At 39.1% G+C, this 27,268-nt stretch overlaps 1 protein-coding gene across 1 annotated transcript; it reads right to left on the bottom strand.

The window, feature by feature from the left end:
- Window positions 1–576: 576 nt before the first annotated feature.
- Window positions 577–21,854, bottom strand: LOC103507469. The gene is made up of 8 exons (XM_026822169.1): window positions 21,849–21,854; window positions 20,811–20,875; window positions 18,311–18,470; window positions 15,925–16,122; window positions 8,787–8,954; window positions 3,519–3,656; window positions 3,178–3,387; window positions 577–624 (listed from the first exon to the last, which is right to left on the bottom strand). Exons 1-8 carry the CDS (start codon window positions 21,852–21,854, stop codon window positions 577–579), a joined length of 993 nt encoding a protein of 330 aa, XP_026677970.1.
- Window positions 21,855–27,268: the final 5,414 nt, after the last annotated feature.

Raw genomic sequence — 27,268 nt, forward strand, 5'->3', positions numbered from 1 at the left:
CAAGACTAGAGCTCGTTCTCCCTTCATTCCTAAAACTACCAATATAATTTTAAAGTCACCCATCCATTTATTGGCCTTGCTCGGCGCAGCTTAACATAGGTGACACTAAAATCGATCTTAAATTGAAGTGTTATCTCGTTAAAACTTTCTCGCTTTGAGTTCATAGGTCGTCGCGACAAATTTCAAGATCTGAGCTCATTTGTGTGAGAAGTATACGAGTATGTTTATCATTTCAACCTACCTAAATCCCCCCCAAAACCAGTTTTTTTTTCTGACTTTTTGGTTTTTTGGACAAAATTTACACCACCACTTTCGTGTTCCTGGTAAAAAGACCTTTAGTTTGATATATAGGTCGACTAGGTTTGGATAAGTCCTTCTATGGGGACAGACAGACACACAGACATACAGACACCGAAGCGAATACAATAGTCCGTCCCTATACCTTTTATTATTACTGTTGTAATTTAATAAAAGAAGGACGGACTAAAAACAGGTAGGTAGATGCCTATGTAGTTATTTATTTAGATTATAAACTTGAAACTTTTCAGAGTTCTTACTAGTAGAATATTATAAAACTTATTTAAAAAAAAAAGATGGCTTGAAGTTCAGAGATAGTTTTTCTAACTGAAACAATAAATCATTTTCCCAGTTTTAATATGTGTCAATCAAATTATTAATATGTATTTAATTGTGTCAATTTCACTAATTTATTTGTTTAATTGCGGGGGAAGTTGTCAGCATTGGATTCATAACTCGAGGAACTTCGGCTATTCCAAGCCAGCCGTTCCGAAAACGAAGCTGAGGGACTTTGAATAACGGTAGAAGGCCTTTTGACGGTCGATGACACTGAATATTACACAATATACATTTAGTGTCCGTATGAACTTAATACCAACCCTGTATGTAGGTATGAACAAACATCTTGTACTACAGTTTGTCCCTAAATCTCCGGCCCTGGCAGCCTTTCTTCACTCCTGTATTAGGTTTCACCAGAGGGATGCAAGACTGAAGCTCAACCTAGAGGATTAACTCTGGGTATACTTATCAAGTTTGTTCCCAGAAGATGAAGAAAGGAAGGAAGCAAGAAAGAATGAGAATGAACGGAGGTGAACGTCAGAGTGGGAGAGAATGGGAGACAGCTAGAAATGGATACAGAGAGAAGGAGAGATGCTCTAAGTACAAGCAATTTATTCATGTGAAATTGAATAGAACCTTAAGTTCCCTCTTCGTTTTTCCATTGTAGCTTTTGGGTCTTGTTTTCTCTTTTCATTACCTCAACATGAAGGCCATGTGTGGGAGAACCAAATTAAGACATCTACATAAATGAAAATAAACCCCCTAGAGAACTTCTTTGTTTCCATGCTCTTACGTCAGATACTTCAGTGGTTTTTCCAGTCACCCGTCCATACATCAACCACACACGACGTTGTTCAACTTCAGTAATCCGCTCAATAATAGCAAGTTAGTATTTTTTTTTCCCCCCAAGAGGAAATACATAATATAAACATGAAGAATGTTGAAAACAACATTTACATCCTTATCTTCGCATACTTCGTAAGAAATTCGCATGCGTCCTAAGCAATTTGTCGGAGACTGCCATACATATTCAACGTCGGGTCATATAAATCTTTTAGCTGACCCCGCAGGACTGAACAGGTCGTCAAGGTTTGAGGTTTTTGGAAATGTTCAAAGTGGGATCGAGATCGACTACGGAAGTTACATGTAAATCCCCGCGGGAAGACATTTTAGAAAGCCAAAATACCTTGCAAGCTCATGTGGGGTTAGCATGGGACCAGGCAGGGTGGGAAAATAGTTTACACTGTTGTGGGATGAAAAAGTAAACGGGAGAGAAATAAGGGATAATTTCCTTCTTTTTGAAACAGACACTAGAGATTTAACCTATGTCCTTTCATTTCTTCTTCTTTTTCCCTCACTCAATGTCTCCCTTTTCTCGAGAGAATAGAGGAAATGACCGAAAAATTTGCGACAGTACTAAATACAGACTGGTTTGAGGTACGACAAAATGTGAGTTGTGAGCTCGGATAATGACCTCAATTAATACAAATCTTGTCCATTCTCGACAGCAGTCGACTTTTATTTCTCTGGCCAACAAAGGGATAAAAATGAGTCAGCTCCCATGGCGTAGTGGTCACTGCGCTCGCCTTGCACGCGGGAGACCCGGGTTCGATTCCCGGCGGGGTCAAGAAATTTGCGCTACCACAACACGAAATCCATCACTGACAAGTTGAAATCATTTTGTCTGACAAATTGACATCCATCAAATAGTTTTCACACGACAAACTTTTACAGGGCTTTGGCAAGACGTTTAGCATAAATTTGCAGTTTATACTGCTGACAAGACCTTCCTATATTTTGTCATACATTTTATATTGCAAAATAGAGTTGCATTCTTTTTGGCGAAGTCAAAATAATGATACCGAAGTTTGAGGACTGACATATAGCTTATTCTATTAGATAGACTTTAGATCTAAACTTAGACTTTAGATCTAAACTCTACCCAACTTGACCTGTTATAGAATAGAATAGAATATACCCTGTTTATACTGCCAGAATGAGACTGAAAAGTCCCTTTACTCCCGCAGTCTAAACAAGGTCTCATTAAGCCAGCCGTTCCGAAAACGAAGCTGAGGGACTTTGAATAACGGAACGGTAGAAGGCCTTTTGACAGTCGATGACACTGAATATTACACAATATACATTTAGTGTCCGTATGAACTTAATACCAACCCTGTATGTAGGTATGAACAAACATCTTTTATGCACTTGTCATGGGAAACTTTTTTTATGACGAACTTTGTGAAAGATTATTTTATGGACAATACTAGATTTTTTTGTTAAAAATAAATAAAAAGTAGAGCTTCATAAACCGTTACTTGGAAATTTAGAGCTGACTAGCAATAATACATGTATGTAATGTGTAGGTAAGGAAGAGGAAATAGCGGAAGGCTATAAAGAAGAAGAAGAAAACGAATTGCGACAGAGTTGAAATAAAGTTTGATCAAAAGATAATAACTGGGTCAAGAGTAAAGTTATCTGAAAAGTTCTGACATGCACTAAGAGAGGGAGAGAGACGGAGGGGAAGGTTAAAGCGACCAAGATATTTGTAGAGATGTAGAGGGAGAGAGAGAGAAATGAAGAATGAGCAGGAGCACTTACATTATTTCGTATTTTCAACATGGCGGGCGTAGCACATTTGGAGAAATCTGGCAACCTCCACTCGGCCCGAGTACCAACCAGCGAGCAGCGTCGCGTCACCAGACAGCCCGGCCGTTGCTTAACCTGTCGGTTCAGAGCAGAGTTGCCAAGCGTTCCATAGTACACATCCTGGATAGCGGTCACATCGGAAAGAGTTTCCGGCCAGGGGATTTGAGATCCAACGTTGCCAGGTGTACTGTCCGGGAGGCAAGTGAGAGGATGGAGTGAGGGGCGGCGGACGTAGTTCCATAGTACACATCCTGGATAGCGGTCACATCGGAAAGGGTTTCCGGCCAGGGGATTTGAGATCCAACGTTGCCAGGTGTACTGTCCGGGAGGCAAGTGAGAGGATGGAGTGAGGGGCGGCGGACGTAGATGGTGAGAGATTTGGCAACACTGGCGAAGGCCCCGTGCACGTGACATGTGTAAGTAGATGTGTCCTGGAACATTAAAGGTATTAATATTTCAATATTGAAATAAATATTAATACGAATATGTATGAATATGTATTAATATTGGAAAGTACGAATATGTATTAATATTGGAAAAAAATATAATCTTCTTATTATTAATTTTTTCAACTACTTAATTGTATGTCCCTTGCAAAAGTATACCCAGATTAGGATTACCCAGTGCTTTTGGTATTTAGGATAGGTAGGTAGTCTCTGTAGATATTTTCGCTAATGTTTTACACGCGGAGGTTTCAGTGCTTTTCAATTAAGGGAAAAAGCATAATTAATAAGTAGGTTGGGTACCTAAATAAAAATTATTTACATATTTCAACCTACACTTTGTTTACCAAACCTTATTTTAACCCCGTCTTACCTACAAGTTTTTTTCCCTTCTTTTTGCTTCCAAATCTTATAGTGTTTGTCTTTTGGCGATTGACAATGGAGCAGTTGCAAATGGGTAAAAATTATAGATAAATGGTCGATTCCTATGTAAAAATTTGGGAAAAAAATCCAAATCTGAGGTCAAAACTCCGAAAAAATAACTGTAAAAGGTCGAAAATTCAATTTTCATTTTCCGTTCTAATGAAAGAGTTCAAATATGTGTGACGTCGGACTTTACGCGGTTGTTTTTTTCGTCCGTCGTCCGTTAGGTAGCGCCACTATACAAACGCGCTAGCGGAGGAGCAGAAAGAACTGCGCAGAAACGTATGCGCACAAACACATTAATGCGTTGCCTGCGAGGGAGCTTTAGCTCGTGACATTTGATGTGACGGTCTACGTACAGACCATGGGCTAAAAATCACTTTTTTGGAATCAGGGGACCCCAAAACGGATATTTCCACCCATTTCCCGATTTTGAAAATTTGGACCGATTGCAAACTTTCATTATCAGGGGACCCCAAAACGGATATTTCCACCCATTTCCCGATTTTGAAAATTTGGACCGATTGCAATACTTTCATTACAGTATAGCCGCTAAACTGTAGTAATAGAAAGTAAAAAATCCGTTGGTCCTCATTTTTCATTTTTCCTGCTCTATGACTTTGAAACATCACCCAAGTAAGCGCAACTGATCTATTGGTTAAAACTCAAGAAAATCTATTTTTAAATGGATTAAAGTTTCATTTTAAAAATAAATAAAACAAGATTGAAATTGCAAAGAAAAATTCATCAACCACTGAACCGAGAAATAGGAGGAAGGGAGGGATGAAATATTATTAAGGGAAGTTTTTTGATAGGTACATGAGGGGAAGTGAAGAGAGAGACTATATCAATACAAACCACTTTAGCATGATACATTGATACAGTATGCATTAAATCTCTGTTATCTACGTCCTCCTCCTCCTACTTTTTATCACTTCTTCCTCATTTTATCTCCTCCCTTGCTCTCAGTGTTTCTCTCTTTTCTTGTTCTCTTGTTCTGTTTTTACACATAAATAGCTTAGTAAGTTAAAGCATTTTTTTGACAGGGTCCTGAAAGGCACCTAATATATTACCAACCCGAACCGTGTATCTCTTTTCCGCTCTCTTGTATCTATTTCTTCTCTCTCTCTTCTTCTTATTCTTTTTCTTCATCTTCTTCTGAATCTCTCTCTCTCTTTCTCATTCTTCCTTGTAGGTGTAGGTACCTATCTCTCTTTCTTCGCTAATATCTAGCTCTATTTATCTCTCCCTTTTTCTCTCCTAATATCTTTATTTCTTATGTTTTCTGGTAGACGTATCTTGCCATCATCTTTGCTTATACTGCAGTATGCACTAAACATCTTTCCTTGTAATAATTCATTTCTCTCCTCATATCACAACTCTCTCTCTCTCTCTCTCTCTCTCTCTCTCTCTCTCTCTCTCTCTCTCTCTCTCTCTCTCTCTCTTTTCCTCTTCTAACCATTTCTCTTTTACACTCTTGATTATGTCTCTCTCACTCGCTTCCCTTAACCTCGGCTGAGGTTCACCTACTATTCCTCTCTCCCTTCATATCTTTTCCTCTCTCTCTCTCCTGATCATTTACCTACTGCACTTAAGTCTTCCGTTCTCTCTCTCTCTCCCTCTCTCTCTGTGTTGAACATTTCCCTTTTAAACTCAATTCTGTCTCTTGAACTCACACTCTGTTCTCACTTTTTCTCACACATTTTATTCTTTCAATATTGCCACTCCCTTTCTCCTCCATTTCTCAAAATATGACCTTAACCTTCTCCCAAAATAGAAGATATCCTTGCTTGCAAGTTAATATGCCCCTTATATGTAGTTTACTTCCTTTTCATTTTCGTCTTCTTCTCCCTTCTAATTCTTCTTCTCATTATTCTTATTTATCCCTTGTTATTCACTCCCCCACAACAAAAGAAGAAGAAGAAGAAGAAGAAGAAAAAAAAAAAACTCAACTTTTGTCGGGACAATAATTCACCTTATATCATACACAAGCAGTATTATTTATTTTACTGATTACAGCACCAGCAGCGCTATCAGCGTTATTTATTCTGCTGATTATCTTAAAAGCTTCCCAAACGTGTCGCCTTGAACTGTCCAAATAGTAAAACTCAATTATCAAAAGTTGCTTCCATTTCCCGCCACCACCGCTGTTCTTTGGCTGAACTTTTCCGAGTGTTTGTGCTGGTTTATTTTGCAGTGGCACCTCTTCAGTTTCATCAACAGAAAAAAGGGTGAACTCGTTTTTTTTTTTTTTTTTTTTGTATGGTAATAAAATTTGCAACAACCGCAACCAAGTGTCAAAAGATTTTTTCAATTAAAAAGGAAAAAGGTCACACTCTAATAAATATTATTGAAAGGAAAATTTCATTTATTCTTTATGTATATTTTCAAATATGTGATTTTTTTTTTCTTTAATAAATAAAATTTACCACTCAGTTTGATCCAAGGTGCATGATTTTTGTTTCTTAGGAGCGGGATTTTGTGATTACGTCGGAGCTGCTTTTATACAAGTTTACTATGCACTAAAAAGACACATGCCTTGAAAACGAGGGAATTAGTCAACAAAATACATATACGGATTACGGAAGAGGTTTGCAGTCTAGATTTTCATCCTAGAATTTATGGCGCTATATTGATAGCAAACACCATAATACTTAACACCATAGCAAGTGATTAAAATAATCCGAATAATTTCCGGAGGGAAAAAATTCCTGATCTGAAACGACTGATTTTTAGCGCTAAGATCATAACAATTAAACGAGAGTTTGTGCCAAAACAAAACTATTTCCCATTGTTTTTTGAGTTCATTGAAACTTGAATTGTTCTCCAATGAATAAACTCATTTCAATAAAATTCCCATTTTGTGTGATATTCCCTCGTCCCATCTCAACACCTACCAAGGTATCTGAACGTTGAAAACTAACCAATTAAAATTCTGCCTATTAAAACAAATGTTATTTTTGTCCCTAGTTGTCTCATAGTAATAAATGTAGATAACAATACAACTTGTATGTAGAGCTCACGGCCACTCATAAAACTCCAGGATTCCTGTTTTCCGTAGGTATATGGGTTGGGGGCTGGGTCTCTAATGTAATTTAGAAGATTAACCTTTTGAAGAACTATGAGGAGGTAAACCTTAGGAGCCTTCAGTTTCATCAATTAAATCTCTCTCTTAAAAGCCGGGTTTTGTGATTACGTCGGACTGATCTGTTAACAATATTTAACAAGCTGGGTCCGTCCCTCCGGGAATTTTTTAGCCCGTAGTTTATTCGATCGTGATTAAAGAAAATTAGTACCTACATATGTACCTACCTAATTTGTTTAATATTCAGTTTATTATCATTCTTGATTTGATTTTTTGATTTTACTTTCACGTAATGATTTAAAATCAAGACTAGAGCCCGTTCTCCCTTTATTCCCAATAAAATGTTTAAGTCACCCATCCATTTATTGGCCTTGCTCGGCGTAGCTTAACATAGGTAACGCTAAAACCGGTCTTAAATGATCGACTGAAGTGTTATCTAAAACTTTCTAGCTTTGAGTTCATAGGTCGTCGCGACAAATTTCAAGATCAGAGCTCATTATTTTGTGTGAGAAAATGTGAAAAAAAAAAAAAAAAAAAAAAATCCCAAAATTACCAAATGAACTTTAAGGGCGACACACAGTAAAACAAGTAAGAGAGGTAAAATCACAGCCTAACATAACTCAAATGCAAATGTTGTACATAGGAACCAATTGGAGGACTGTAGGAATGCGATCAACGGAAAGGAACAAAGAAAGAAAAAAAAATATACAAGATGGAAGTGGAAGAAGGGAGAGAAGGTGAAGTAAAAGCTGAAGAGGTAGAAAAGAAGAGCCAGAGTAGGTATTGAGGGTTACTAAAACTAGGAAAGAAACAAGATGCTTGAAAGTACAACAAAAAATCCCCCAAAAAACAGTTTTTTTTTTTTTGTTTTTTGGCTTTATGGTTTTCTGGACAAAATTTGCACCACCATTTTCGTGTTCCTGGTAAAAAGACCTTTAATTTGATATATAGGTCGACCAGGTTTGGATAAGTCCTTCTATGGGGACAGACCGACAGAGTGACAGACACCGAAGCGAATACAATAGTCCGTCCCTTATACCTTTTTTATTACTATTGTAATAATAAAGGAAGGACGGACTAAAAACTACCCGAGCCAGCCTAGTTAGCTTGCACGGTAGCGCGTAAGCGCTAGGTTGTGGGTTTGATTCCTGCCCGGGGCGAACTTTATCCCAGATAAAGTTGGTTCTCGAAACGGCTGGCATTCTATCCTATCCTTCTTCTTTGTTCGATTTTGGGACTTGAATTCGAAGGGGTTAAATATCAGGGTTATGTGTACATGGGGGTAAGGTGAGGGAAATATCGCAATTTTCCAATATTAGAGTTGCAGCGTCAAATTGAAAATTTTCCCCTATGCATCGAAAAACTCGTAAACAAAATATTACCCAATCACCCTAGGGCTGATTGAGAGGCTGACGAAAAACGCCGACTCCGTGTGAACTTGGAAAAAGTGAAGAAAAATAAGACTTAGCAATATACAGGGTCTTATTTAGGTATTTTATGGATTCAATTAAACATGCTATATGGTGTGGTTTTACCCACCATTCGGCAATGAAGAGAGGCTATGGCCATCGTGGCTATACCACCAGCCGAAAATGTAATTTGAGTCCTACCTGTATATTGAGCACAGTGAGTAGACTGCCCCCGGGGCTAAGCTCCTCCCAAATCTCATGGGCCGGATCGTTTCGGAACAGCTTCTTGTTTTTGGTCCAGCTGTAGCCAAACTTCTGAGCTGCCCGTAGTTCATTGAGCGCCACACATTTCAATTGCACACGACTACCCTGAAATGTCAAAACGTGATTTTTTTCAAGAGGTTTGAGGGAACTGTAACAGCCAAGGAAAAATCCTTTCTACCGAAAAAAAAGAAGAAAAAACACAAAAATCGGGCCTGTTTCCAAACAGGAAGAGCTGAAATGAGGTAATGACGGTAAGGTAAAAATCTGGGGAAGAATAGCTGAAAGAGGATCAGGGTATAGAAGGGAAAAAGGGAAGTCGGGAGGGAGGGAGGGAGGGAGGGAAATATAAACAAATTATTATATCGTATCAAATGATTCGTGTATTGTTGACTCTGCAATCTTTTTATTATATGCTGCTCTATTTATTTTTCTCTCTGCTCTCACTATGGAGTATGGGTGCCAAATGTTAATAATAGAAAGTAAAAATAGAGGACCAGACATAAATGCATTTAATTTGAACTTTTGGCCACGGCACCGAAATAGTAGTGCCTTTTAGGATGTAGTACGAGTTGCTATAAAGGCACCTATTGTCCGTTTTGACCTACATACATACATATTACATGATCTTTCCATAATTTGATGGTCAATAGGCCGTTAAACTTTACTCGAAATTTCAAGATATTCAGGATAAACCGTTAAACAACCGTTAAACTTCATTACCTAAGGTTAAACTGTTAAACTTTATTCAGGTTAAGCCGATTGGATTAAGCAATCTGATTGATTTTTTCAAAGGGTGTAATGCCGCTGTATAACTGCTAGGGCTTTCAGAGTATCTGATTGTTGAATGAAATTAATTTAAAATTTTGATAATAACTTTAAAAGTTAGGCTATTAGAAATTTATTACCAACCTTGAAATAAATTTAAACTTGGGTGGTTTCGGTCTGGAGAAAGAGAGAAATACCTACCTACCTTTTATAGGCAAAATTATTAATTAATTAAAAATTAATTAATAAAAAAAAATCTCCGCTAAAAAGGTTTCGAACTCTCGGACCTTCCAATTGGATTATAGGATGCTATATCTCACGCCTGTCTTGAGTAAATAAGACGTGATGCTGTGTACTGATTCGGAACGTGAGTGAGAGAGATAGATAAATAGAGAGGGAGAGAGAGAGAAAGAGGGAGAGAGAGAGAGAAAGAGGGAGAGAGAGAGAAAGGCAGAGGGAGGGAGAGAAAGAAGGAAGAAAACATTTAATGAATTTTTTTTTTCTCGGAGAAAAAAGTTTAGAGATGAAAATTGCTGTTCACAGGTACAGAATGAATAATGAAAACTCTCTCCCTCTCTCTCTCAGTTGTAGGTACATAGGTACCTGTCTCTCTCTCTCTTGATTGTAGGTACATAGGTACCTACCTGTCTCTCTCTCTTGGTTGTAGGTACATAGGTACCTACCTGTCTCTCTCTCTTGGTTGTAGGTACATAGGTAGCTCTCTCTCTCTCTCTCTCTCTCTTGGTTGTAGGTACATAGGTAGCTCTCTCTCTCTCTCTCTCTTGGTTGTAGGTACATAGGTAGCTCTCTCTCTCTCTTGGTTGTAGGTACATAGGTACTAGTTGTAGACTTGCAACATGCTGAAGTCGAAAAAATGCGAGAAAAAGGAGAAGAACCCTTTTCTTTTCTCTTACTTTCCTCGGTGTATTCTCTCTCTCTCTCTCTCTTTCGCTCGCTCTCTTTCTCTTTCGCTTGCTCTCTTTCTCTTTCGCTCGCTCTCTCTTTCTCTTTCGCTCGCTCTCTCTCTCTTTCCGAGTCCACGGACTTATCAAACGACCCTCGTATGTATTCAACTCTCTATTGTTTTTCTTTACACTCTTTTTACAGCCCTTTTCTCACTCTTGCCTGTACCTCATCTTTCTCTTGTTTGTCCCTCTTTCCTCTCTCTCTTGAAGCCATTCTTTCTCTCTTGCAGCTATTCTTCTTCTTCCTCGCTCTCTCTCCTATGTTCTCTCTTTCTTATTTTCCTTCTTCGCTATTTTCTCTCTCTTTTGTTCCCCCCCCCCTTCTCTCTCACTCTATTCCCGGTTAGTGGCGTGAGTTAAGCCATGAACGGGGACCTGGGGATGAATTTCAAATGGGGATGGGGGTGGCGGCGACTTTCAAATGGGGAAATTGAAAATTCCCATTCTACCGACACCAAACCTTGAAAAGCAATCAAGTTCCGGATAGTTGCTAGAGAAGACGCTGCCTGAATAAAATAAACGTGGATCATGAGAATAAGGGTGTTCCAGGAACACTGTTCCTGGATTACCGAGCTCAGTGGAAAGGAGAACCTCGTGGAAAAAAAAAAAAAAATCAAAGAGTGAATAAAAAGGCTTCGAGTTAGACTTGCATTTCATTGTCGTAAACAATCCTACAAAGCAGTTAAAGAAATCAGTAAAGTTGAGTTAGTTTGTTTTGAATTCGACACTGAACCTACTACATTTTCTGTAAAACTAAGTACATACCGCAAAGTCAGACAACAAGGTAGAATAGAATATACCTGGTTTATCCTGCTCGAATGAGACTAAAAAGTCCCTTTACCCCAGCAGTCTAAATAGGTAGAGGTTTCTTTAGACAGCTCTGGCAACAATGCAAGGAGTTTTTTCTTCTTCTCACATTTATGTCTCTATTTCGATGGAATCTCTTTGCATTGTTGCCAGAGTTCTTTTCAAGAACACCGATATTGTTGGCTCAGGTTGTTTGACTTGACGTAAACATTCTGTATGGAACTAATAAGTTCTGAACACCCTGTATATTATTTACTACTCACTGGTTTTTCTTAATTACATTCCCAAAAAGACCATAGCAGTTACAGTTCCCTCTGTCAAACCTCTTTTAAAAAAAAAAAACTGTATCTCTGTGCCTCTTTTTCATTTGAAACCAACAAATGTTTCCACTTTTTAGACTAACTTTATAGTTTGTAAAATTTACATCCCTCCCCCCTTCCCCGTGCCAATGTGTACTTGATGTATAACTATTGTAGTTTTACGATCGATTTTGCATTGGGAAAAATAAAATATAAAGCACATTATGAACACACATAAAGTAAATCGTAAATACATTGGGGTGCAATAAAATAGGAATACGAGGTTAATGGTTTTCATACATGATTGGCGCGTTGCATACACATCACAAATACCAGGCGTTCATACAATTTTTCAGATGGTTATTTTGTTTCATTGACTACAGTTTTCATAATTTTATTTCATAATGTAGGTACCTAGTACAGATTATTTATTACCTTTAGCTAATTAATAAATAGATAATAATGCACCAATAAATGTGAAGAAAAATGGCTTTAGGTTTGGGCTTTTAGTAATAGCATATCAATATATGTATTGGAGGTACCAATACATAGTTTGAAAAAATATAATTTTATTGCCTAGAAATCTGCTCTTCAATCTCTCTCTCTCTCTCTCCAACCCTCCCCCAAGAGAAATACAAATTTGTAGAGATTAAAATTAAAATTTTATTTATTTATATTCAGATATTTTATTATAATTTAAATTTTACTTATTTATTTAACTAATTATTTATTTATCATAAATTTTGTTCATGTAGAAACCTTCATCATGAGATAAGATGTGTTTGGCTGTAATCCATAGGTAAGCTTTCCCCACTCCCTCCATAATCTCAAATATTATTAAATCTTTCTCATTCTCTCCATCTCAATGTCTCAGTTATCATCTTGCTTCAATTCCATTTGGCCTGCGGGCAGTAAGCTTTCAGACGATCCATATTCCGAAAGGTTTCCAGTGCTGAAAATCTTTCATTATTACCACGGTTGAGTGTTCCTGGCATTACATTAGTGCAATGGTTAAGGCAACAGTTATTTACCTTTTATATGTATAAGTATGTAGAACATGTGAAGTCTTACCTAACAGCCTGGGTAGGATCCACGAGGTCGCCATCTTTGTACCAGGAGATATTGGCCAATGCAGAGCCTTGTGTTATACACGTGAGAACCAGTTTGTCTCCGGGTTTGTAAGGCGTGTTCTGATTGGCTGACAGACTCTGCAACAGAATAATGGTACTAATTGCAATCATATGTAAACAGTGTTGTTGTTGTAGAAGTGACATCAGATCAGTCAACATCTCCAACAGGTTTCAGGGTTGGAATGAGATCTGCAAACATACGTAAACAATCCTACAAAGCAGTTAAAGAAATCAGTAAAGTTGAGTTAGTTTGTTTGAATTCGACACTGAACCTACTACATTTTCTGTAAAACTAAGTACATACCGCAAAGTCAGACAACAAGGTAGAATAGAATATACCTGGTTTATCCTGCTCGAATGAGACTAAAAAGTCCCTTTACCCCAGCAGTCTAAATAGGTAGAGGTTTCTTTAGACAGCTCTGGCAACAATGCAAGGAGTTTTTTCTTCTTCTCACATTTATGTCTCTATTTCGATGGAATCTCTTTGCATTGTTGCCAGAGTTCTTTTCAAGAACACCGATATTGTTGGCTCAGGTTGTTTGACTTGACGTAAACATTCTGTATGGAACTAATAAGTTCTGAACACCCTGTATATTATTTACTACTCACTGGTTTTTCTTAATTACATTCCCAAAACTTCAAAAACGTCTCTATTTATTTACTCTTCTATATTTATTATCCTTTTTTATCTCCCTATTATTCTCAAAGAAATAAGATAATCTTTGCACAATGCACACTTCTTTGAATTAGTTCTCTCTTCCCCGGTTTATTAAAGGGTATAGCGTATATCAGAATAAAATAAGCTCAGTTAGTTTATAAATAGCACTTTTTTCTGTGGAATGCGATCTTCTTTAGATTACTGGAGTGAAAGAACAAAGAACTTTTCATCTGGGTGTTATAAAAACAATAAATATTGTCATAAAAATTAAAGTGATTAAAAGTAAGGAGTGATTGGATTGCTATCGAATTTATACCAAGGGACCTTCTTCTTCACTTATTCAAATGAAAGTAAGAGAATAGACCTATAAAGTAAGAGAAAATCAGTTGACTTGAGCAGAATTTTTACGACTATGCTAAACAGTTGTAGACTTTTCGATGTTTACCAAGGTAAACGATAACTTAAACAGGGTTTCCTAACTTTGTGTCAATAAAATTGTGCTAGTCGTAGAAATATCAAGCTGACGTTAGTAAAATTGTGATAAAGAAGGGACATCGACAGCTTGCCAGATTTTCAATTCTTCCTCCACCACACTGTATGTTTTTATTATTCCGATAAATACTAGTATTATGATGCAATCTAAAACAGTCAAACAATGAGTGCAAAGAGACAGACAGAGAAAGAAAACAGGAGGGTGGGAGAGAGAGAGAAGGACAGGGAGACTTGAAAGAAAGAAGGAGGGAGAGACGATGACAAAGACGGGGAAAGGAGGAGTTGGAAGAAAGAAAGAAGGAGAAAGAGGTGAAGTTAAGGAAAAGAAAGGGGTAGAGAAGAACAAGAGATAAAGAATAAGTGATAGAGTACTCAAACTAGAAATAAAATGGGGAGATTGAGAGAAAACGAGGAGAGTAAAGGGATGAGTAGAGAAAGAGAGAGAGAGGGGGGGGAAGAGAATGGAGAAGGGACGAGAGACAAAAAAGAAAAAGGGAGAGAGAGATGGGAGGGGTGAGGGAGAGAGGGAAATTGAGAGAATAGAGAGAGATAGAGGGTAAAGATCTTAACTATTTTGTCTTTTGTGCTAATGCTAACTCCCTTGCTTATGACAATATGATCACGTTACTGAGAGAGAAGAAGATAGCTTTAATAACATCAACACAAAATAAAATGGCACAAAACTATGCTAAACTTCGACTCCAACAAACAACGCTAAAGTTTTCACTCTTCTTTGTATCTCTCTATCTTTTCTCCTTTAAGAGTACCCCAATATCCAGCCCTTTCCCCCGAAATTCAGAACTTTGGGAGATAATTAGTACTACAGATAGTAAACTAAAATTAGTAGCAGTGGTAGTGATAGTTCGCAATCTACCTAGGGCTGATTGAGAGGCTGACGAAAAACGCTGACTCCATGTGAACTTGGAAAAAGTGAAGAAAAATAAGACTAGCAATCTACAGAGTCTTATTTAGGTATTTTATGGATTCGATTAAACATGCTACATGGTGGGGTTTTACCCACCATTCGGCAAGGGAGAGAGACTATGGCCATCGTGACTATACCACCAGCCGAAAATGTAATTTGAGTCCTACCTGTATATTGAGCACAGTGAGTAGACTGCCGCCGGGGCTAAGCTCCTCCCAAATCTCATGGGCCGGATCGTTTGGGAACAGCTTCTTGTTTTTGGTCCAGCTATAGCCAAACTTCTGAGCTGCCCGTAGTTCATTCAACGCCACACATTTCAATTGCACACGACTACCCTGAAATGTCAAAACGTGATTTTTTTCAAGAGGTTTGAGGGAACTGTAACAGCCAAGGATACTGTAAAGCCAGCAGTTCCGAGAACGAACCTTATCCGTTCAGGACTAAATCCACCCCGGGCGGGAGTCGAACCCGCGACCTAGCGCTTACAAGGCAGACGCGCTACCCTCCAAGCTAACTAGGCTGGCAAAACGTGAAATTACTAGGAAAGGAAATCAGTATTTTTTTTTTTGTTTACTCTCAGAAGAGAAGAGTGGATCATTTTACAAGGAAAGGTTTTGAGAAAGAAGCTCATAAAAAAGCAATGAAGGTTAATAATAATGAAAATTACGTAAAAAATTCAAGTGAAATTTCTCGATAAAGGTCAAATTAGGAGGTTGGGGAAAAATATAATTATCATTAACGAAAGGTTCTAAAGGCCAATTTGATACGCAAATATTATTGGAATAAGATCAGCTAATGATGTTAACAAAATAAATCTCTCTAGCTCTCTCTGTCCCTCCCTCTTCCTTTCTCTCCCTAAGCTCTCTATCTCTTTCCTTCCCTCCCAAAGGTCTCTCTCCCTTTCCCTCTCTTATGGATACTTAGCTCTCTCATTAGCCCTCTCCCTTTCCCTCCCTAGCTCTCTCTCTCTCCTTCTCTCCCTCCTCAGTCTCTCTCTCCCTTTTCCCCCCTCTCTCTCACACACAGATACTTACCACCTCCACGGTAAGACTGAGTGGGTCGAGATAAACATCAGGTGCAGATTCCGACACGCTAACACCTACAGGTCGACATTGTTGACTCGTCCAGTCTCCCAGATGACACGAGTAGACTCCTGCATCACCGCGAACAACAGAGTCGATATGCAAGCTTGACACGCGTTCTAGCGAGTCGACATTGGTCGTGCTGGTGCCCTATAAAATAATGTGTTTCAAACAACAATAATACATGAAGAAACAATGTGTCATATCCATGATATTTCCACTCTGAAAGTTTCATGAAAACTCGCATAGTTCTCGTTTTACACTCTTTGAAAGCAACGCCTGAAAAGCACGTACACTCATACCTATAGGCGTCCTCGAGTCTAGATGTATATTGTTGTAGCGGCTTTGGCTTTAACCGATTGGTGATGGCAGAATGAAAGAAAAATATCTCGTCAGTTATACCTCAGGTTGATGGCCTCTAGCCATGCATGATTCAATGGCTCATCCTGACCCGCAGTCAATCATCGCTGTGCTTATTATTTAAAAGCAGAGAGAACCCTTTGAAAAACTGTCAGCTAGGTAGGCTGGTTAGTTTCCTGAAAACTTGCATAGTTCTCGTTTTACACTCTTTGAAAGCAACGCCTGAAAAGCACATACACTCATACCTATAGGCGTCCTCGAGTCTGGATGTACATTGTTGTAGCGGCTTTGGCTTTAACCGATTGGTGATGGCAGAATGAAAGAAAAATTTCTTGTCAGTTATACCTCAGGTTGATGGCCTCTAGCCATATGTGATTCAATGGCTCGTCCTGACCCGCAGTCAATCATCGCTGTGCTTATTATTTAAAAGCAGAGAGAACCCTTTGAAAAACTGTCAGCTAGGTAGGCTGGTTAGGGCTATCTGTTCTTTTTCTGCTTATAGTCCCACAGCTCGACGTTAGTCTACTTTCTGTTTGAGCCTCTCACCATACACCTCTAGCCAGATAGAGGTGTATGGTGTAGGCACTGTAGGCGAAAAGACTGTGTGGAAATGTAAAATGGAATTTCCTTTTATTTTCGTACCTAAAATGTAAAATAAGCAACCTTTTCGTCATATTATTTTCTAGTCTGCTTTCTGTTTGAGCCTCTCACCATACACCTCTAGCCAGATAGAGGTGTATGGTGTAGGCAAAAAGACTGTGTGGAAATGTAAAATGGAATTTCCTTTTATTTTCGTACCTAAAATGTAAAATAAGCAACCTTTTCGTCATATTATTTTAGAATTACTCCAATTGAACGATACCACCTTATGGAAATTTCAGTCGACCATTTCTCCATTTTGAAGGTTTAAAGGGTTCACCACAAACAAACAGACTTCTAATATTTGCAATAGAAAGGGCTGGGGGCAAGTTCGAGTCTTTACCGCAAACATGGAAGCCACAAATAGGAAGGACACCCTTCTAAATATTTAAAATCACCACCAAAGTATTCAAACGAGAAAGTTTGCAGGAATATTGTGTCTCTTTGGTAAGTATAGATACAACTATAATATTGTGTCGTAAAATACTTATAAATACATCTACCTACCCCTGTGGGGCTAGGGTGTAGAATGACCTTTCCTTTGTAAAAACTTACCGTCTTTTAAACGTAACTAAAACAAAAACAACTCATCCAGCCCATATTATGGGTTTGTGGAAATGTAACATTGTTGGGTAACACCCATACTTTGTAAATACAGTTTCTTTGTGTTATTATATCACAACTTTAGTGCTCACTGCAGCATTGTAGGATTTTCCCAATACCTCAATAATACTAAAATCCAATGTTTACCTACCATGCTGGCACCGGTTGCTATGTTGCTCACTGCAGCATTGTAGGATTTTCCCAATACCTCAATAATACTAAAATCCAATGTTTACCTACCATGCTGGCACCGGTCGCTATGCGCATTTATATGTCATAGTTACTCATTTTCCTAACGAGGCTGAGTGGGCCCCGCAACAGCCAGTCACGGAATCAATCATTTGCATGATACAAATTTCTCGACCCCACTATGCGCATTTATATGTCATAGCTACTCATTTTCCTAACGAGGCTGAGTGGGCCCCGCAACAGCTAGTCACGGAATCAATCATTTGCATGATACAAATTTCTTGACCCCGCCGGAAATCGAACCCGGGTCTCCCCCGTGCAAGGCGAGCGCAGTGACCATTACGCCATGGGAGCTGACTGTAACACCCATACTTTCATTAGTAAGTAGTTTATCAATTTATCTCAACTAGGTACAGATATTGTCCAACTATACTTGGGTAAATTTTCTTCATATCTTTCTTTTTCTTCATATAAGCACTTATATAATAATACCTATTTAGATATTATATAAAAGTTCCACCAAGTCCGTTCACGCCATCACACTTACCTTGAGTACCAGGCTAGAGTGTTGCTTGAAAGACATCTTGGTCGTCACCAGGACGAAATGTTGCAGCTTGCCCCTCTCTACTAACTTGTTGAAAACGTCCCTGGCTTTGGATCCATCCTGCTTTGAGCACACGAATTGAAACCGGACATCACCGAAATTTCTGAAAGAGATAACAAAGGAAAACGGTATTAGCATTTCGGAAGTTAAAAATCCACAAAAAAAAAAAAAAAAAAAAAAAAAAAAAAAAAAAAAAAAAAAAAACAAGGGAACCTATACCAACCAAGTAATGAATAACCTCTAGGTGTGTGACTTTGTAAAGTGAAAAGTGACTGTGTAAATTGTCAAAAAAATCTATAGTTTCATGTTCATGTTGAAAGGTTCTTTGGACTTCTTTTTAGACCCAGATTGGAGAAAAAAAGTAAAAAAAAAAAAAATGGATTATCAGGGGGGGGGGATAGGGGTAAAGAATAGTGCCAACTCATGCAGAATTCTGGAAATTAACCAGTTATGTTATCAGTTCTGAGCTTGATTTATTAATAAATGTTATGAAAATATTTGGTTAAAAAAGAGAGAATGGGGATGTGTACATATTAACAAAATGAAATGGAGACAGGTATGCCTGGAATCCTGGATATTCCCATTCATTCAACCGAGAGACATGTAAACAAGCTTTAATAGTATATCAAAGCAGGGCCGTATCCAGGATTTTGTCAAGGGGGGAAGCACCGAGAGTCCAAACAAACAGTAATATACGGGGGGGGGGGGAGGGGGATGCTCCGAATTTTCGGAGTCTGGCCTATCGCCTATATAGTAAAGGAGAAAAATTAAGCTCGAGGGGGAGGAGGTGCCCCTCGGCCCGCCTAAATATGGCTCTGTATCAAAGGTACGCGTGTATTTATAAACTGATAGGCTTGATTTGAAAACCGTGGCAGGAAATATTTCATTCCTAAAAATAAGGGAGCACAGGTAGGATTTTTTTTTCCTATTGAAAAAAAAGTCTCGGTTTATTCAACCTAACATACGGATTTTATCCTGATGGGATAATGTTCGTTCTCGGAACGGCTGGCTTTCTCCTATCCTGTCTTTCTTCTCTCTTCGATTTCGGGACAAACCATTCGTGCCCCCAACAGGACCAACCGTGCCCCCTAAATTAATATTTTAATATTATTATTGCGAATATAAAGCTGTGTCCACACATAGTCGACTCCGTCGATCGAGATCGCCTGAAACGGTACCTACACTGCCTCGACAACATAGATTCACCTCGTCGATCGAGTCAACGGCATCGACTTTGTGTGGACACAGCTTAACAGTCGAGTCTTGAATCCTGGATTCCCTGGAATAGAAGTCTGGATCCTTCTTGTTAATCTAAAGTTTTTATTGTAACTTCCCTCACAGCTGTTCAGGTCTATTAAATTATAATATGAAAAAAAAAAAAAAAAAAAAAAAAAAAAAAAATGTGGGGGGGGGGAACAAACGTTTTTTTTTTGATTTCGGGAATAGTTTTTTGAAAAAAAAAAAAAAAAAAAAAATGAAACAATGTAGGGGGAGAGAAAGAAAAAATATAAAAGGGAGGGAGAGGACGAGGATTGATGAGAGGGAAAGAGGATAAGGAAACGGAATAAATTAGAAGAGGGAAGCGGAGGGAAGAGAAGAAAGAACCAGAAACGAGGGAGGGAGACAGAGAGAGAGGGGGAGGGAGGGAGGGAGAAGAAAGAAACAGAAACAAGGGAGGGAGACAGAGAGAGAGAGAGAGAGAGAGAGAGAGAGAGAGAGAGAGGGAGGGAGGGAGAAGAAAGAACCAGAAATGAGGGAGAGAGAGAGAAATAGGAAGAGCTGACAGATGACTGTAAGAGAAAGTTGGAAAAACTCGTAGGAGTGAAAAGAAGCAAGGAAAAAATGAGAGAGAGAGAGAGAGAGAGAGAGAGAGAGAGAGAGAGAGAGAGAGAGAGAGAGAGAGAGAGAGAGAGAGATGTCAAACCTGTTAAAAAAAAAAATAATAACATCTCGTCACCATTTACTATATGTGTGTGTTTCAGTACAAAATAGCCATGATTTTTTCATACAAAAATTGTACCAGTTTATTATATTTTTTGCTCCTTTTGATCCCCCCACACAAAGAAAAGCAAGCTTCCTCTTGATCCCTACAACATGTCCGAACGAAAATCCGTCTTGTCGGGATAAAAAATGTGTCGTGAATGTTTACATGGTAATCTTGTACATTTTCTACGACAGGGCTGACTAAAGAGCTATATATTCATATATATATATAAAAAAAAGCTCAGAGGTTGTTTAGAATAGGAAAGGAGGCGAGCAGTAAGCAAAATCCAGCGTCTACTGCCTCCAGTAATTTCCACTTGATTCTTGATTGTACAATGTACATCTTTTCCTCAAGAACATCTTTTCCAGGAACATCTTTTCCTTCTGATTGAACGTAAACTCGGGAACGTTCGTTCCTCCTTCCCCTTAATTTCCTAATATTATTTATTGATGTACTTACGTGATGTTTAGAACCCTCACGTTGGCTAATTTGTCCAGGTCCGAAGCTCCGAGGTATTTTCCGAGCTGAAACAGAGGAACGGGGGATTTTTGTTAAGCGAGGGAAATCAGAGGGGAGAAGGGAGAATTCCCTATTCTCTTTTCCCTCTGCTTTCGTCTGTTGAAATTGAGAAAAGCAAAGCAGAGAGAGAGAGAGAGGGGGGTAGACGAGGGAAAAAGGGACGAAGAAATTCTCTACCCTTTTCCTCTCTGGTCAGTTAAAAGGGAAAAAGATGAGGTTCTTAGATAAGGAAGAGAAAGAGTTCCTTCCCCTAAATGAGGGAGAAAAGACGAGGAGACGAGAAAATTCCCATTTATCCCTCGACCCTCACTCTTTCTCTGGCCAGGTGAAATGAAGAACAGCGGGGGATTTTTGTTAGACATGAGCGAGAAAGAGTGAGAGGATTCCCTTTAATTCCCTCCTCTATCTAGTTCAAATAGAGAAGGGAGGGGACTGTGAGGGAGGGAAAGACAGGAACAGGGAGAGGGCAGATTCCCGTCACCCTCCTCAGAGTAAACAGGAAGAGGGAGATATAGAGAGGGAAAGGTCCCTTCTAAGCAGGAAAAGTGAGGGAGGAGAAGACAGCTAAGGGGGAAAAACAAGAAAGAGAACATTTTTCGCGAGGGAATTTTGTATTGAAGGGAAAATTTCCCTTCGCCTCTCTTTTGCGCTCCCGTTCGACATGAAAACGATAACAGAAGGAAAATGAAACATAAACAGAAATGGGAAAAATACTCGGAAATCTAAACAAGGGTCTTACAATGCCAATTATGTCAAGATATAAGAGATTTTTAGACAGCGAGCGTATGGGACTTTTCAGTTCTATCTCAGCAGAATAAACAAGCTAGGTAGATTCTATTTTATAGGATAAAATATAAGGTCTTTTCTATTTCATAGGATCATAGGACACACCAGGAAGGTATTTTCTATTCTATTGGAAACGGTTTTCTATCTGTGAAAGAAAAGTTATCCCATTTTCTCACAGAAAGTCTAGAGTACCTTCATGTATAGGGAAGTAATTAGTGTACCTAAGGGTGTAAGCTGAGAGTGGCAGGGACTAAAGGAAGAGTTTTCGATACACGAGGGAAAATTAATTTTGCAAAATTGAGATCAGTTATTGACGTTAATTTTATTTTTAATTTTTACTTGGGTAAGGTACGTAATATGGGTCAAATCGTGCATCGTAACTACTGAGCTAGTTTTACTAGGCTAATTGACTTCTAACTTGGTATGTATGTATAATTGTATATTTATGTCTTTTTTTCTTTTCTTTTAACGCGTTTTAACCCTGGAATACCAGGTCGTGCACGCTGTCTTTTGTCTTTGGATGACAATACAAAATTCCACTAGAAAATAAGACGTTTACTCAATGTTGTTCACTTGATGTTGTGTTGGCCTCTTCTATACGTATCTTACAAGGGATAGGCTATATCTACAGCTCACACTTCATGTTCTCTCCTATTGAGCTTCAAATTTCATAAAAGATGACAAAAAAAGACGCCTTTTGTAAAAGAAAAAAGATCAACAGAAAAGTAGACTCATCTTACCTTTTTTATATGTTTTTAATGTACCTACTTTTTTCCGAAAGAAATAAGGTATACTCGTTAGTAGTGGCAAGTAGGTAGGTAGATCATCTTTTCTTCTTCTTCTTCTTCTCCTCCTCCTCCTCCTCCTTTTTCTCTTCTTCGTCTCCTCCTTCTCCTCTTTCTTCTTCATCTCTTTGTTCCTCATCTTAACCAAGTTTTGAAAAGCTCAAGCTTTTGACATCTCCGCGTGAAAAATCTCATTATGACAAAAAGTGAAACTTTATCGCCCAACATTTTCTAGGTAAATGGCAGTAGCTAACTACAAACTTTGTAGCTTTGTACCTGTACATAGATTGTACCTAACGTTATGAATACACACAAATACCTACACAGGTATCTACTCTACATATTAGTATTTAACGGTAACGCGCTTGCTTGCCATGCAGAAGGTCCCGGGTTCGAATCCCACCATCGACAAAAATTTGTACTCGTTTTTCGATTGCAAATAAGTCGCGCTTCGCGCTCCCTTGGCTTCGCCCCTGAAAACTAATATCGTCCCTGAGTCTTGTCTCGAAGAATAATATGGGATAGATATAGGAGTAGGTACCTACCTATCTATCTACAGTTGAGACTTTTACGTACTTCGAGATGTAAATTTCTGCAGAAGTTCAAAAATAAATCATTTTTCCTGGACTACGAAGAAATTCTTTTCGTTTTCGTTGGTTGATAGTTCAAAAAGAGGATTATGTATTTAACTTTCCTACATACATCATATACATAGGTAAAAGTACACAGTGTATAAAAAAGGAAAAGAAAAAAAATCGATGGAGGTCCCCTTTCTCCTTTTCCCGAAGAACAAAGTTTACTACCGTTCAATATGATGGGCAATTTTAAAACTCCTCCCAAACTTTTAATGTGACAGGTCTAAAAAAATAAATTAAAAAAAAAAATAAATAAATCTTAAAAAAAAAAAATACAAAATCTTTTAAAATCTTTAAAAAAAAAATAATCTTTTAAAATTAAATTTTAATGTGACATGTCTGTTTGAGTAGTATGCTGTGTCATATGGCAACCCAGATGCTGCGCAGCTCATAAATAAATTATTGATTGTTTCTCTCTATGATTTCTGCCCCTTCAATGACAGATAAATTTTTGGGTGTATAATAAACACAGAAGTGTCCCGAAATGGAAAAGAGAAGAAGGACAGGATAGGAGAAAGAAGACGAAAACGAATTTTATCTGTTCGAAATAAAGTTAGCCCCGGGCGGGAACCGAACCCACGAAATAGCGTTTACAAGCCTTTCAAGCTAAACTGGGCTGGCTTAAAAAAAAAAAAAAAAAAAAAAAAATGAGGGTTTCACCACCAAAAAGATGAGTGTTTCACCACCGTTTTTATTTCGTAGCAATGAAACAACTGCTACATTAGACGCATGTGGTCTGTGTCGTAGCATGCCCATCTCGTAGTATGCCTCTCATCAGATGGGCGAGAAGAGACACAATACTTCCCATTTAGGTGCTGGGTCAACACGAGAAACATCAGAAAGTAACCCGTTGAAATATTTGCAATCGAAAAACGAGTACAAATTTTTGTTCGATGGTGGAATTCGAACCCGGGACCTTCTGCATGGCAAGGCAAGCGCGTTACCACTAAACATCTCGTGCCCCCAACAGGACCAACGTGCCCCCTAAATTTAATATTTTAATATTATTATTGCGATATATAAAGCTGTGTCCACACATAGTCCATCCGTCGACGATATCGCCTGAAACCGTACCTACACTGCCTCGACAACATAGATTCACCTTCGTCGATCGAGTCAACGGCATCGACTTTGTGTGGACACAGCTTAACAGTCGAGTCTTGAATCCTGGATTCCCTGGAATAGAAGTCTGGATCCTTCTTGTTAATCTAAAGTTTTCTATTGTAACTTCCCTCACAGCTGTTCAGGTCTATTAAATTATAATATGAAAAAAAAAAAAAAAAAAAAAAAAAAAACAATGTTAGGTGGAGAGAAAGAAAAAATATAAAAGGAGGGAGAGGACGACGGATTGATGAGAGGGAAAGAGGATACAGGAAACACGGAATAAATTAGAAGAGGCGAAGCGGAGGCGGAAAGAGAAGAAAAGAACCCAGAAACGCGGGAGTTTTGGAGGAACAGCGAGAGAGATGGGGAGAGAGGGAGGGCAGAAGAAAAGAAACAGGGGAAACAAGGAGAGGAGACAGGAGAGAGGAGATGAGAGAGATGGGATTGAGAGAGAGACGAGAGAGGATGAGGAGGCTGAGAAGATAAGAACCCAAAAATGAGGGAGAGAGAGAGAAATAGGGAAGAGCTGAACAGATGGACTGTAAGAGAAAGTTGGAAAAAACATCGTAGGACGTGAAAAAAGCAAGGACAGAAAATGAGAGAGGAGAGAGAGAGAGTAGAGAAGGAGTGAGAAGAAGCAAGGACCAAAAAAAGAGAGAGAGAGAGAGAGAGAGAGAGAAAGAGAGAGAGGACAAAGTGAAATCACTGTATTGGAAATAAATAAGGAAATAAAGCGAAGATGCAGACTAAAGGGAAGGAGAGAGGCGTGAAAGAAGAGGAACGAACGATTGAAGAAAAGAGCTCACACAAGGGAAAGCAAGAGACTGATAAAGACGAAAGAGGGAAAGATAAAATGAACTCTACCTACGCGTACAGGCTTTGAGTTCCAGAATAGCCTGAAAATTTCCCTCTTTTCCACCGGGAAAATAGATTGGAGGGGGGAGGGGGAGAAGATGGATGTGAGAGGGAAAAGAGATAGGTGAGAGGAAAAGGATAGATAGATCAGAGAGAGAGAGAGAGAGAGAAAGAGAGAGGGGGGGGCAGAAAGGATGAGAGCGAAAAAGACAGGATTTTTTTTTTTTTTTTTCTGACGGTGTATTTTTTTACGACTGCACATTGCATCTTACACATTCCACTTTTTCAATGAAATATTTTCTGAATTAGTATTCAAATTTTTTCTTCATTTCGCTCCATTTTCTCTACACGAGATCCTCTTTTTTCCACCATGGTTTCTGGATTGTGTTTCTTTTTCAAGATCCTAATCCTTAGTTATTTCTTTTAGTTATTTTACCCATTGTGCATTATCCACCTTTTCCTTCTCGACCTACCATGACGTATGTACCTTGTACCCTTCTCTCTTTTCTACATCTTTTTCGTACTTCCTCTTCGCTGTGTTATTTTCTCCTTTCTGTACGCTTCCACCTTTAATATTTGCGACTTTTTCATTCAAGTTTTGTCAGCATCTCTTTCGATATTTTTCTCTTCTCTTCTTCCCTTACATTCTACTGCATCTTGGATACTTGTTTTCTAAATGCTACAGATTCTATAGAATAACACAATCAATTTTCTTTTTCCAACTTTCTAATATTTCATACTACGTACTTACTAAATATTAGCTTTCTTTTGGATTGATTCAATTGATTGCATAGCTCACAACTTTTTTTTTTCTTATGACATCCAATAATGAATTAATGTTGTTGACTGTTTTTATGGTCTGATGAACAATGAATATTTGCCATTACTTGCTTTTTTTACAACAGATATTTGTAAGAATACTAAGTACATAAATACCTAATGCTTCTCCATTGCATCTAAATCTGAAGACTTTCTTATTATTAAAGGTAGAAGAAAGAGAATGAAGTTTATTATTATAACTCGCACTTCGTGCTCGGGAGGGGGGCTACGCCCCCCTCCACCCCCCGGGGGCTTCGCGTGTTCGCTACGCGGGGTTGCGTATACGGTCGCGCTGCGCGCTCCCGGGGGCTTCGCGGGGTTGTGCATGGGGTCGCGCTTCGCGCTCCCTTGTTTACGGTCGCGCTGCGCGCTCCCGGGGCTTCGCGGTTTGTGCATGAGGTCGCGCTTCGCGCTCCCTTGGCTTCGCCCCTGAAAACTAATATCGTCCCTGAGTCTTGTCTCGAAGAAATGAAAACTGAAAACTAAAAGCGAGAGCAAAATATTAAACGTAAGAAAAGTTTTGCTGGCCTCAAAGCGTGTTCCCCGTGTATTTCTTATGGGGGGACTAAAAAACGTCAATATATCGGGAACGGTTTGGAATTTCGGGATTTTCCCAGTACCTACAAAAAATAAGGAATCCAATGGTGAAAACCGCATCGTCCTAGCTCATCTAGAAGTGGGTTAGAATTAGTATGAGTAAGTGAGTCAGTGAGTGAGTGAGTCAGTCAGTTACACAAGGGGCTGTATATATTTAGGACTCGCACTTCGTGCTGAAATACACGGGGAACACGCTTTGAGGCCAGCAAAACTTTTCTTACGTTTAATATTTTGCTCTCGCTTTTAGTTTTCAGTTTTCATTTCTTCGAGACAAGACTCAGGGACGGTATTAGTTTTCAGGGGCGAAGCCAAGGGAGCGCGAAGCGCGACCTCATGCACATCTGCGAAGCCCCGGGAGCGCGCAGCGCGACCGTAAACAAGGGAGCGCGAAGCGCGACCCCACGCCAACCCCGCGAAGCCCCCGGGAGCGCGCAGCGCGACCGTAAACAAGGGAGCGCGAAGCGCGACCTCGTATGCACAACCCCGCGAAGCCCCGGGAGCGCGCAGCGCGACCGTATACGCAACCCCGCGTAGCGAACACGCGAAGCCCCCGGGGGGTGGAGGGGGGCGAAGCCCCCCTCCCGAGCACGAAGTGCGAGTATTTTAGACTACATACTAACTGAATTCCGTCGCTTCGCTCCGGAATCCCGCTAGTTCATCCCGAGGCATGGCCAAACTTGTAGAAAAAGCATGGCCGAACATGTAGAAAATAATAAAAAATACGGTTGTGCTGCGCGCTCCCTATTAGCTGCATACTTATCAAACTAAAAACATAAACGATACCTACTCAAAATGTCGCTCTGTTGAGAGCGGAATA

Source organism: Diaphorina citri, unplaced genomic scaffold, assembly GCF_000475195.1.
Source record: "Diaphorina citri unplaced genomic scaffold, Diaci psyllid genome assembly version 1.1 scaffold15, whole genome shotgun sequence".
Lineage (NCBI taxonomy): Eukaryota > Metazoa > Arthropoda > Insecta > Hemiptera > Psyllidae > Diaphorina > Diaphorina citri.

Excerpts from the sequence above, each read along its gene's own strand:
- LOC103507469 (XM_026822169.1), bottom strand. Across the intron at positions 8,955-15,924 it reads TCAGTCTTACCGTGGAGGTG|GGTAGTCGTGTGCAATTGAA; the intron begins GTAAGTATCTGT and ends TTGACATTTCAG. Across the intron at positions 625-3,177 it reads TGTTGAAAATACGAAATAAT|TTAGAAAAACTATCTCTGAA; the intron begins GTAAGTGCTCCT and ends TTATTGTTTCAG.